Raw genomic sequence first — 13,703 nt, 5'->3', positions numbered from 1 at the left:
AGTGTATGTTTGACCGCAGTCAGAGAAAACTTCATCAGAAAACTGCAAAACAATGTGTCAACAGATCGGTCGACTATCTCTGGTAAAAATAAATAAATAAATAAAATTATTCATGTTTACGAGTCACACATTGACAATTTTTGTCTCATGTGCTCATTACAGCTAAAATCACTGAATTATGAAATGCAAAAGTGTGTACGGCATTTTTCTATAACCGTTACATAAGTGAGAACATCGTAGTTCTCAAATGTGATTGTATTACAACGGTAGCCCATCTAACAAATCTGGAGAAGTGGAGAAGCAAAGATGTTTAGCACATACACACGTACACCAGAGATGTTGCTTTATTTGAATCAAAGAAGATGACCGTAGGAACTGATAACATTCTTTAATGTCATCGAGTTGTGTTTTGTCAAAATAATAAAAAAAGTTTGGGCAAATGTTTAATATTTTTTCTTAAATGAATAGAATGCGCTCACCCCGCTCTCTTTCCCACGCGAGAGTTAGCATGAACTTACAGGAGTCTTAAAACAAAATGCGAATTGTGTCCTCAGCTATCCGAACACAATGACTAAATCTAACGGAGTAATAAAAATTTAATTTACAAATCAACATTTAACAAAAAAAAAAAAAAAAACTTTAACAATTGTATTCTGAATTCTATATGCGTTGTTAACGTTAGTTTCGCTATACTGTCTTTCTTAGTGATTTGGTCGCTCGAATACACGAAAGGTTATGGATAAAAAATGTATCTCAACAAGAGTGTGGAAACTTTAACACGCTCAAACTTAAATGAGTGTACCGTTTGATGTTGTAATAGTTTTAAGTGTAAAACAGCTAGACTTCATTTTTGCGTCGATGCTTAATGCGATCACACTTTTTGGACAGACACAAAGTTGCGCTAAAAGAAATATCTCGAAGAGAAAAACTGTAACTTAATTTCTTAATTTTCATTTATTCCTATTACGATGACGCCGCACAAAGATGGCCTAAAAACGGACGGTCCGGCAAACAAATTGCGAACGGCCGTCCAAAATCTTGATACGGTTAAATCTCGAGGTGTAAGAAAAATGTCATTTACAAAACATTGTGACTCTTAGATGTGAAACACCCTTGACATGATCTGCTGGCCTGCAAAATAGTCATAAATGTTTTAGCACGGCTATTTACACCAATAGTATGAGAACTGTATATTGTGTCACTCGCATAGAAAATGAATTACCGGTTTATCTGGGTCAAAAGGAAATGATGATAATAGTTGACACATCCTTAGCTCGTACATTTCCTTCATTTTGAAAATCACAGCTGCCGGTGCTTTAATTTTTTTTAGTAAACTATTTAACATTACACAATGCCTACAAAATAGTCAAAGCGTATGTTTTCTGTTCTAGGTAAGAACATTTACACCGAGTGTCATAGGCCGGGTAAATAATTTGAAAATAGTATTTCTGTCGAACGAGAAAAGTTCAGTCGTACATTAAAAAAAAAAAATTCTGATGTAGAAATTATGTTTCTGCCAAACACATCCAAAGAGAAAGGGTTTTCTACTCGTGTGAGAAAAGCACTCGGGTGCATAAATTATATGAAGAGACGATGCCGGTCATCAGGTTATTTAAAAAATAAGACGATAGACGCTGTGCCTTGCTTTAGTGACACACAATGTGTTTAAACAGGTTTCAAATTGTATGTGTAATTATTTTACTGACTTTAAGCAAAATGTATATTTGTTATTTTACAGTACACATACAATCTACAGGATAGAAGGATGCGGATACAGTAAAATACAACTATAAACTTTAAGAAAAGTTAACTTTCATTACACTAGTGTAAAGCGATCTTACAGTAACTGAAAAGCACTACGTAAAAATCCCGAAGGCAAAACAACTGATGGAAAACACACGTTGGGGGATACTGCCGGTTAAATATATCGTTTTAAATAAAGAATATAATATGGATAGTAAGGATACTTTTAAAGCCGTTAGATGTACAGGCGGTCATTTTTATATTTTAATTTTGCTTTTAAATGGAGGTATTTTGGAACGGTTAAACAGAGGCCCTGCAAATGTCTTTCCTGTTCTGTGTCTGAAAGTACCGTAGATATGTGAAAGGTTTACGAACGTAGCTACGCGCATAAATTACATCTCTAGGATGCGTGGGTCCAGAAACCCATCTCTCCTGAACCATCTTTAATGGGTGAATACGATCGAGGGTCTTTCTCTGAAAGAATTCTTCTAAAAGATCAATCAACTTCATCTAAACTTCACAGTCTATGCTGTGACAAACAAATGTAGCATACATTTAAAGCAAAATCAATATTTTTACCTTTATTTTTAAAACATACAGAAAGACTTTGGCATCATGTTTCATTGTCTGTGTGTGTGTGTGTGCGTGTGCGTGTGAGAGAGAGGGAGAGGGAGAGAGAAAGATGGTATTAAAAACTTTGAAGATCGTGAAAAAATAAGAAATTTAAAGAATCTAAAGTGATTAATGCATAACGCATCTAATATAATATAATATAATTATATATATGATATGATATAAATAATTATTTATTATATAATATTATATAAAAATATAAATATTTTAGGTAATATATATCATCATTTTGTTGAATTAAGAAACATTTAAACAGATGTAATGAATTACATCAGATGTAGTGAGGGTACTGATTATTCAAACATTACATTAATGTTAACTTTGAAATAATGTACCCCTCTGGCTTAGATCATGCGGTCTGAAGCACCCCCTCAGGTCTCACATACAGGAGAATACCCGGACTAGGACCTGTGAGATTCTGTTTATGATTTAAACATTTTACTTTATTTTTTAAGTCGTATTATTTTATTTTGGGGATATTTCATTCATGTTTGGACATCTCTCACCGGTCTAAAAAATGTAAGGGATTTTTTTTATATGTATCATCAGAAATGTTTATTTTATATACTATGCTAACACATTTAAAATAAGTTATCTTTTTTTTTTTAAGTTATACTTTTTTTTGCTTAATGAATTGCTTTAGGATGATGATGTCATTATATAATTATTTTTTCCATATTCTTTAACCCCTGGAGTCTGAGTGGGTTTTGGGGGACTGGAGATATTTTGGCAGCCCCCAGACGTTGGTTTTTTTTCATTATCCTAAAACGTATTAATGGCTAAAAGTCTGAATATCCATAATATGTGATCAGCATGATTGTACATGTCTGTAATTTTGAGAAGGCGGCGTTTATGATTAGTTTTTATTTAAAATATGTTTAAAATGTGTTTGTATATGTTGTATAAGTATATGTTGAATACATGATTAAAAATGTATGATAAATGATTTGGTTTGGTTTAGTAACATGTCTGTTACTGCGATGTGTTTTATAAACATGATGAATACTTGTTTAAAACGTATGTTCTGGTTTAGTAACACGTTGTCATATATAATTTTATATTTTATTTATTTTTTTCATATTGTTTAAAATAGAGATAAGTCTCTTTTTAACTTGATATGTTCATGCGTATGTCCGCTTGTTTATATGGTTTATCAGAATACAGTGTTTAGGGCTGATACAATAATCATTAATATGCCGTGCGTACGAATTCCACAGGAGGAAGCCGTTTCACTAAGACCGGTAGAACCGTGCATTCCTAACCGGGAGCGCTTCCACCCCCGCGATGTCGCGTTCATAGATGACAAACGGATAACGCGGTGGCAAAACGTCAATTTAACGGAGCAGAATTGTTTTTCTGAAATCATATACATAGTAAACTGAATTTGTCAAGCTAAAGCTAAGCACATGTCAACAGGACATCGTCATATTTTCAACAGGATATCCTCATATTTTCAAAAATAAAAGTATTTTCAACAGGATATCCTCATATTTTCAAAATAAAAGTATTTTTTCATACTAACACTGTTGCGGTGGATGGGACATTAGACGCGTTGATATTAAGTCAAATAACACATACTTTATGAAAATAGTGTTAAAAAATATCTCTATCAGCAGATGACTGCATAATCTGCATAAGATGAAGAAAATTACAGGAATGAAATGTAATATGGTTTAAAGACACCGTAACATAGACTGTAAAAAATTAGACCATATTCTTCATTCTGCTCAATTATATATTTTTTCCCCGATCCTGGTAAAATGTATATTTTTATTGATGACTAAAACTAATGTAAATGTTTTGTTTTATATTGTTTGCGAATGTATAATGTGTTTATATTCATTAAAAGAAGAAAATAAGACTTGGAGACGAATGAATGAATGAGAGGGAGAGGGAGAGAGAGGGGTAACGTTACAGGAGCTGGTAGCCACGCACCAACCGCATCAACATTTAGCATGATAATTAATTATATTATATAAATTATATAAATATTATATAAATTATAGAATGTTTTATATATAAATGTGAAATAACTTAAATGTTTTTTTTTCAACTTTATCATGATAATTATTATATTATATAAATTATATAACTGAAATGTTTTTCAACCTTTAATTGTTTTAGATTATGTTTTATATATGAATGTTTTATATAAATGTAGAACACACCGATCCCATTTATACACTGCTCAGGAATGTAATGGGAGGGGGAGACACACACACACACACACACACACATAACCGTATAACTGGGATAAACTTCAAACAAGCTAACTGACACAAACTTCAAACAAGCTAACTGGCACAAACTTCAAACAAGCTAACTGACACAAAGTTCAAACAGCGTAGGGGAGGGTTTCCTATACCGTTTAAACTACCCATCACAAAACCATGATTTAGAACTAACTAGGTCAATAGGGTAAAACTTTTTGTCAAAATTACATGATCGATGCGTGGGAAATGGTCAAAGGTTAACCCATGAACTCATTCCGGAAGTTCAACCCATCCATCATAAGGTCACCGGAAGTTCAAAAGGTCAAAGTCATAAATCATCATGACACAAAGTGCATCATAATCACTACTAGCCTTTCCCTTCTACTCTCCTCCGAAGCAGACAAAGAGCTGGTTTGAGGTCCTGAAGCTCTGCGTGCGGTCCACGTAAATGCTGGGTCTGTCTCCTCCCAGGGCAGTGCTTGCAAGTTCACCACCTGATCCCTGAAAGGTGTGTTGGGAACTTTCCCTCTTTCAGGGAACGAGGGTTATATATGTAACTGAGATGTTCCCTTTCAGTCGGTCACGTTCAACGTTATAGTGATTGACGAAATTGGGATCCGTATGGAAAACGCCACTATTGCTGACCCCTTCAGTGCCCTGCGAAAGCCGGCAAGTCCCCCACACCAGTTGGGGTGAAAGATAGGACAGTTCTTAGGCAGAGGAACCCGCACTGCTGTTCCATACAGTGAGAATTGTGTAAGGGAAACAGGTAAATTTAGCTCAAAGGGAATCATTTAAGATTTTAAAGGGAATTTGGACAGAATCACTGTTTCACGGCTGATCACTGAAACGGCCAGCGATTCATTGAATATAATTTTAACCTCAGATACACCAGTACAAATGTGAGTCTGGAGGTAGTTACTTGCGTCTCCTGTGTAAAGGGGGGTTCCCTTTGTTGTCGTTGAAAAGGGGGTTTCCCGAGGTTGCTGATTGGCTGGACGTTCAGTAGTCGTTTAAGTGATGTCTTGGGAAGCCCGTGGTTGGGCGTCGTCTGAACATGCGGAGTTGTGTGGGCTGGTTGAAGTTGAACGGTCACTCAAGGTCAGACTCGGAAACACGGCATTACAAAACTCAGAACACGAAACTCTCAAACGGAAAAGAAAAGAAACGAAAGTAAAAGAACAGAAGTAAAGTTTGACGAGACTAGGTGGTGTTTCTTCTCATCTTGGCGAAGTAGCAGCAGGCGAGCAGGCCAAAGCACGCTGGAACAGTGCTCAAAGAACGCTAACAGTGATGATTAAAAGCAGCAGCTGAAAAGCAAATGCTAAAAGCAGAATTTGATGGTGTCCTGAGTATTTAAACTGGCTTTTTGGCCACAACTCAAATGTTGTCTTGACCAATTAGATATTGTCTTTGATCGGGGTATCATTAATCATATGTTATCTTATCAAGCACGTGGTCCAAATTTTCCCGCTCTTGCAGGGTATAATTTTGGACATGATTCCCATAAAAAGAATATGATACATTTGACAATTAACTGATCGTCAGAAACATTTCAAGTGAGCAGATTGAAACACATACATATGAATCCTTAAGCTATCCAATAGTTATTAAAAGACATACACAATAAGTGATTATAAACATGATATTCAAATGTGTGGGTTACATATAAATTAATATGGAGCTAACCAATGGACTGATATTAATTTAAAAGTCTTTTTGAGTTCATTAAAAGAAGTTCTTGTGCCATTCTCTGACATAAAGCTGTTCTGTGGGGACCAGAGGTTAAAAGGTCCCCTTAGGAATTCCAGTATAGTTCTGCTAGGCGGGGGGAAGTCAATCCAACAATCTTGTTTACTTTCATTGCTTTACATGTGAGGGTCAGACTGTTAATCTCTTTGATTACTTTCCCCAAATTTGACAATCTCTTCTCCGAATTGAAATTGTCAATAATTGTTCTAGTGGTGTTAATGTTTAAAGCTGTTCTGTGAAAGAGTTAGTTGGTTGGTTATCTTGCTTCTGACTTGTGGCACTAGGACTTGATTTACAACATCTTGTTGCCTTTCTGAGGAATTCGGCTCATGTTTCAACAATGGTCCTGATTGACTATTTAATTTTTCTGGTTCAGGTCTGATACGCTACAAATGGATAACATTGGGAAAGTGTACCCAAGTAAGAGACCACTACAGAATCCACATCTAGACTCAGCCCACCTGGGGTGAGATCACTACACAGCAGAGACGGCAGAGAGATCTCTGCAAGGGAAAGACACAGGCTCACTGTGAGGGAAGCTGTACCGTGGAAAAATACACATGTGGGATCACCCAAAGGAATCACTACACACGGGCACCTAGCCCAGCACAAGGGCTGACCTTGGGCATACATACGAGTGCTGGACCTGGTGCCTGGCGCTACACCACGCCTGACTGCTTAAGGGTGTGGGAGGAACTTCAATTTTCAAAGAATTCAAAGCACGTATTGTCTACCGAAAATGCCTGCAGGTCCCTGGCCCTCTTGACTGAAGCCAATGCAGTGAGGAGAGCTGTTTTCAGCAAAAGAAGCTTAAGCTCTACTGACTGCAGAGGCTCGAAGGGCTCCTGCTTCAAGGCTGTCAGGACCAAGGGAAGGTCCCAAGAGGGTACCAGTTGAAGGCGCGGAGGGTTCAACCTCCTTGCCCCCCTAATGAACCTGATGACCAGGTCGTGCTTCCCAACGGAAAAGAGAGCACAACCATGATCGGGCATCTACGGGGGTCTTCCCGGCAGGAAGAACACCAATCAACAAACAGGTTCCACTTCAGCACGTAGGTGTGCCTTGTAGAAGGTGCTCTAGTTGAAGTGATAGTGTTTACAACCACTGGAGGTAAACCACCTAGAACCTATGCCACCCATCCAGAGACCACACGTGAGATTCCACAGGTCTGGGTATGGGTGCCAGAGGGTGCCCCCTCTCTGTGAAAGGAGATCCATCCTCAGCGGTATACGCCAAGGAGGGGTTGTCATGAGGCGCATCAGTTCTGGGAACCAAGTACGACTGGGCCAGTATGGCATTACTAAGAGGACCTGCTCCACTTCCTCCCTTATATTGCACAGTGTCTGTGCGAGAAGGCTCAATGGGGGAAACGCATACTTACGTAGACCCCAAGGCCAGCTGTGTGCTAGTGCATCCGTGCCGAGGGTCCCCTTGGACAGGGAGTAGAACAGCTGGCAGTGGGACTTGTCCGGGTAGGTAAACAGATCTACCTGAGCATCCCCGAAGTCGCCATTCTCCCGGAAGGGCAGGCTGTCGTGTTAACATTTTGTTCTACATTAACATCCTGAAAGGGAACTTGTGAAGGGCCCGGTTCAGGACACGCAGGTCCAGGATTGTGCGGATCGGAACTTACAGGCCCTGGACCGGAGGCGTGGATTACCCCACCAGGCAGCAGCGCTTTGCGGGCAAAGCTGTATCGCAATAACGCACTCAACTGGGGGGATCTCCACATACCCCTTAGCCACCCCGCCATCGAGGGTAGTGAGGACGGAGGAGGCACTAGATCTGTTTCGGGCAGAAAAAGGTGCCCTCCAGGTTCTAGTGACCTCCACATGCACGTCCGGGAAGAATGGAACCAGAGGTGGCATCCAACGATTGGCGTGCAGCCTTGAACGTTCGGGAGATGTAGGTACCTTCCATGGCAGCCAGGCGGTCTCGGCAGCCCAGGCAAGCATAGGAGTCAGCTCTGGATCTGACATGGGCAACGACACTCTCCCAGAAGGAGGCAACGCAGCCGAATCCTCATTTCCAGAGCCTAGCTTGTCCCCCAATGCAGTGATAACAAAAATGCATCCGCATTGCGGTACACCAGGGGGCACGATGTGCTGGAGGAGTGAGGGGCCCGTGGAGACTCGCTTGACGAGGAAGACCTCACTGCAATCCTCAATTCACCCTGGCCATGAGCTGAAGTAGCCCTCCTCTTGAAGGAGGAAATAGAATGGGGCATGGGGAGGGGACTCCTTCTCATTTTATATAGAGGAGCCTTGAACGGAACATTGCGATGGTCATGTTCCCACAAGGAGAACATGACTCATCCACGAAAGCGGCCCAGGCATGAGATGCAGCGATTGTGACCATCAGATGGTGCCAGGAAGCGACCACATCCAGAAACGCACAAGTGGAAAGACATCTTTAAAAAGGCAGCCTGTCACTCGTGGAGTTCTTTTAGAATTTGCTCTTTTAGTTTTGTAAAAACACAGAAGTGTTGAAGCGCCCAGGAGGAGTTGCAGCGTGACTGCAGAATGGGAAGCTGCAGCACGCTGAGAAAAAGCAGCAGCGCTGGCAACCCCCGCTAACGCGGCGTAATGCCAACACTCGTCAAAAGGCTGTCTTGATGACACTTTGCTCAGGAAGCTGAAGTCACGGCTCTGAAACCAACTGGTGTGCTACTGCACGCAATCTCCTTTTATACCCACGCTGCGGGGCAGGACGATGCAAATCTCGCACACCAATATTCATTGGCTTGTTTTGGTTTGGTTTGGTTTTGTTTTGTTAACACTCGAAGGTGATTCATCTCTATAGCAAGATCCCAATTTCGTCAGTCACTGACGTAATGTTGAAAGCTTTTTTTTGCACAGGCATGTCTAAAGGGTTAATGGTCCCACCTAGTGATCAACTGTAAAAATTTACAATTTTACCTCTTCCCAACAGGGACAACAACCAACCTCAAGAATGCATGACGTTATGGTGTAATGGCTTTGCAAACAAAAAATTTCATTATAATGGAAGTCAATGGGGCAAAAACAGCCACAAACAGTAAATGAGGGAGAAGTTTTTTTTTTTTTTTAAATCTATTGCTGAACAAAAACTAACAATGCATCAAAGCCAATGTTGTTACTAATCTTTGGCATGCTCAAGACTTCGCTAAAAGGTAAAAAATATCCAGTCCACTTTTTATATTGAAAATAAGTCATTTTGTGTGTTTTTCCCCCCAAATCAGTGACATCATTTATGAACTTGCATTTAAAGTGTAAAAATCTTTTTATTTTTTTTTAACATTTAGTTGGTTCGATCAGGACTGAGGTTGATGAATAGATGTATGCAAGAAAAGATAGAAAAAAAATATTTATCTGATACATTTTTACAGCAGTTTAATTTTGTGAATGTTTTCATCCTGAACATAAGGAAAGGTTAGTGAAGAATGCACAAGGGTTAAAGATCTCAAATTAAATTCAGTATTAATACACTTACAGTGTAACCACTTTTGATGTGACCGTTTAATAATTTGATGATGTCGTCTCTACGTATTCCTCTATCTTCTTTGTGCATTCCAGCAATGTCGGTGAAATTAAAAGGAAAGTAGGAGGAGTCAGGGCTGTCCTTCTTCACTTTATATGTTTTGGACTGAGAATAAAGCAAAGATTTAAAATCATCTTACTTACATATTTATACTGTAAGGATACATAGATTAAACTTACTTTCACAGTGAAACTCTGATTAGTTTCTACTGCATGTGCCAGGGCTCTGGTAGTGATTCTGCCCTGTAGAGCACTATACACAGAGTTGTAAAAGCTAGATTTTCCAGCACCTTGTGGCCCATGCAGAAGAATTCTCAGAGTGCCAACTTCTGAGTTCGTAGGTTTGAAGATCTTTATTGCTGTCAGTAGATTTTGTTTATCTTCACTAGAAAGGGAGTTTAAAAAGTAATTAGAAACATTATACTATAGGTTTAGAAATTTATGTTATGAATGTATGATTAAGAATTCAATAGAATTGCACTGAATCTTAACCAAATTTGGAAACTCAATGTCTCTTAAAAAAAAAAAATTCTCTCATTGTGCTATGAGAGACATGAAACCAGCATGTAAGAAAACTGCTGCCTAAGGCCGGGTTCACACCGCAAGCTGCAGCAGAGCAGAAGCAGCGCATATTTTTTTCGGTGCCTATGTTAACAGATGAGAGCGTTCACACCGCACTCAGAGGCTGCGCGGCAGAGCGTAGCAGAAGCAGAGCAGAAGCAGCAGTGCCGCGATCGTTTCGGCGCTGGGTCTATTTTTGCTGCGCTGCTGACACTCAGTTAAAGTGAAAGTACACATTTGATGGACAAAATAAATATGATTTCACACAAAAAGTGCTCTAAATGCACAAAAAAGCACATATAGGGTGTTTTAACAAGAACTGGAGTATGTTAGGAAAGAAAATTAATATAAAAAAATATGTATAGAAGATAAAGTAACAATGATCATGGCCAAAATACACATGTACAGAAACGAAAAAGGATTAATATTAATTAATGATATCTACTGTGTTTTTTAGCAAATTACATAAAAAATTTATGATATTTAAAAACACATTTTTCTATTTTTTATTATAATTTTTATTTTTATTATTATTTTATAATTGTTTTTTTTTTTTTTTTTTTTTACAAAATCTGTTAAAGTACTTACAGTTCTATCCAAAAATATTTTTTTTGCCAAAATACAAATACAAAAACAACTTTAAATAATTTATATTGCTAGTTTAGCCTTGGAGATTTATTTATTATTAGTAGTAGTCGTATTCTTATAACTAATGGCAGAAAAACGGATGTCGTGCTGACAATCATAAACAACAGCACGTGGTGTCACAGGCGGTGGTCTACAGAGTTCACCTGGAAAGACAATAAAGGACGACACTCGTCTCATCGTGAAAGTTGAGAAATATCAAGTTCTTTATGATCAGAGGCGTCGTGCCCATTCGAAGTGAGGGGGCACGTGCCCCCTCAGATTTCTGAGCCAAGTGGATTTTAAATGCAGCTTCCAAACGAAAAAAAAAAATTGCAGAATAATATTTTTTATATATTTGATACAATCACAGCGGTGTGATTAGATCGTTCAGTGCACAGCATCAGCTGCTAAATTCAAATCTGCGTTCGCTGGCTGGCGCTGAGCCAGAGACAAACGCGTTCGTACAACGCTTCATGATAACCAATCAGAAACTATTCTGTTGCGCTTATGGATGCAATGGCCAATCAGAGACGTCCAGAAGAGTCATCACTGAAACGCGGTGTTTTGTTCACTTGCTCGCTGACTGAATTATTTAGCGAATTCTCTCATCAGAAACAACAAAAAGTGTAGATGTGCGTACGAATGTAAGTAAGATATTCGTTTCATAATGTAAAGTGCTTCAGTGATTTTAATGGGAGTTTTTGAGAGTGCCTGAACTCTGGCTAGACTGAATGAAAATGTTTTTTGATAATGTAAATGTTCTTTACTCTCTGTAAAATGAAAGTGTTAAAATAAGTATCTTACAATATTGTTATTAAAATTTACATTAAATGCAAATTCAGTCGTATTAAAAATATTTTATGGCATGATATGGCACTTAAGTAAAAAGTCAGGTTTTTATGTGTAGTTAATAGATTACACTACATTTCCATAAATTGATCAAATAACAATCTATAAAGGTGCAAAACGCGTTTACCTACACATATTTGAGAAACGAGATATTTCCTGATATATTAAGCATGTTTGGAATTGTTTTGAATAAAAAGGAAAAAAAATAATAAAAAAATAAGCCTATATCAGTTATACAGTGCTTTCATAGAATGACTTATACCCCCGACCCCCCCCCCCCCCCCCCCAAAAAATGTGCCCCCTCAAAAATCATGAATGCATGACGCCCGTTTATGATCCACACAATGTACTTTACAAAGAAGCAGGAGAAGGAAAAAGCATGGGATGAAGTTGCAGCGGCTCTTATTGCAGATGATAAGTAATTTTATAGTGTTTTTGATGCTTTCGCTGGCACACGAGCGAACAACTCCTATTTGATTAAAAATTGATTCAATTGGAACCATTTATTTACAATTTCTAATTTACACATAAGCACACAAATAACAAAAGCAGGTGATACATATAATAAACAAGTAAATGCTGATTTCAAGATGAGCAGGAAGTCAAGGCTGTGAACCATTTACAATATACACATAATTTAAAACCGTTTATTAAATTGGTTTTCACGGTGTCCTTTGGTAAATTTGATTGCAAACAAACCCAGTGACAAGATGGTAATATGCACCATGTTCTCTCGTCGGTTAATGGGATGAACCCAAAGTATGCGTCTTTTTCATAGTCTCCTTAATAACAAATATAGCGCGATGGCCTTTCTTCTATCAATAACACGTACTGCACGGAAAACAAAGACAGCAAAACAAAGATGCAACAAAAGTAACAATGAAATTATTAATTAAAAAAGCTTCTTGCCAAGTCTTTTTATTTAAATGGAAATAAAGCAATGCGAACGTACCCATTATGGAGTACTCTGACCAAAATCCGCTGTTCAGTTGCGCGCTGCCTCCGCTGCCGGTGTGAAAGCAAAATAGGCGCGCGCTGCTTCTGCTCTGCCTACCTGCTGCTAACGCGCTGCTTCCGCTCTGCTGCAGCTTGCGGTATGAACCCGGCCTAAGACAGCGGTCATGGTCATTGCAAAAAAAATATAGTAATGCTATGAAATGCCCAATAAAAATAAAGCATTCAAGAGTCGAGCAATCAGCATATTCTGTTGTAATAGAAAAGGTCGTTTTCAGAGCTTACTTCCAGTCCAAGGACCTCCAGGGTTTTTGAAACTCTGTTTAATCAAAACAAATATTTAGTCAGTTACATTTTTGTTATATTTAATCATTTTATTTTTTTCTATATAGTAGGTTTTACACTATATATATTTTGCTGAAGTGATCAAGATGAATTATGCCTATTTGTTTCACTGTACCTGGAGATGGAGTGGGTTGTTTGGTTTTTTTAAATAGCCACATCCCAGCAACACTTTTGTCCTTATTTTGAAATAAAGACATTAGCTAGAAATTCAAGTTATCAAAATGCAGCTAAAAATATAATAAAATACCACAGTCTGCATGTGGTATTTATACATTTTGTATGTTCATCCCAGATTCATCCTACCTGAACACCTCTTCCCCTTCATTTATTTTGTTCATTGTATACATGCAAAATGAATACATATATATATGTGTATATATATATGTGTGTGTGTGAAAAATTTAAGTAATGTTATGTAATGTTTTTGTTCACGTTCTGTTTATTTCATCAGTTTGTTTAGTTCATTTGTCTCATTAGCTCATTAACTCTCAAATGTGCTACCCTCATC

At 38.2% G+C, this 13,703-nt stretch overlaps 1 protein-coding gene across 1 annotated transcript in view; it reads right to left on the bottom strand.

Annotated features, from left to right (window-relative positions):
- The window catches only part of LOC132103917 (interferon-induced protein 44-like), a 33,914-nt gene extending 20,748 nt beyond the window's left edge, over positions 1-13,166 (bottom strand). Inside the window, exons 1-3 of the mRNA XM_059509038.1 lie at positions 13,136-13,166; positions 10,040-10,244; positions 9,813-9,965 (exon numbers count right to left, since the gene is read on the bottom strand). Coding sequence (XP_059365021.1) covers positions 9,813-9,890 — 78 coding nt within the window. The 5' untranslated portion in view covers positions 9,891-9,965; positions 10,040-10,244; positions 13,136-13,166. The remainder of the gene's footprint in view (positions 1-9,812; positions 9,966-10,039; positions 10,245-13,135) is intronic.
- Positions 13,167-13,703: the final 537 nt, after the last annotated feature.

Source organism: Carassius carassius, chromosome 1 (genome assembly GCF_963082965.1).
Source record: "Carassius carassius chromosome 1, fCarCar2.1, whole genome shotgun sequence".
NCBI classification, from domain to species: Eukaryota; Metazoa; Chordata; class Actinopteri; order Cypriniformes; family Cyprinidae; genus Carassius; species Carassius carassius.
This window is presented reverse-complemented; position numbering and strand designations above follow the sequence as displayed.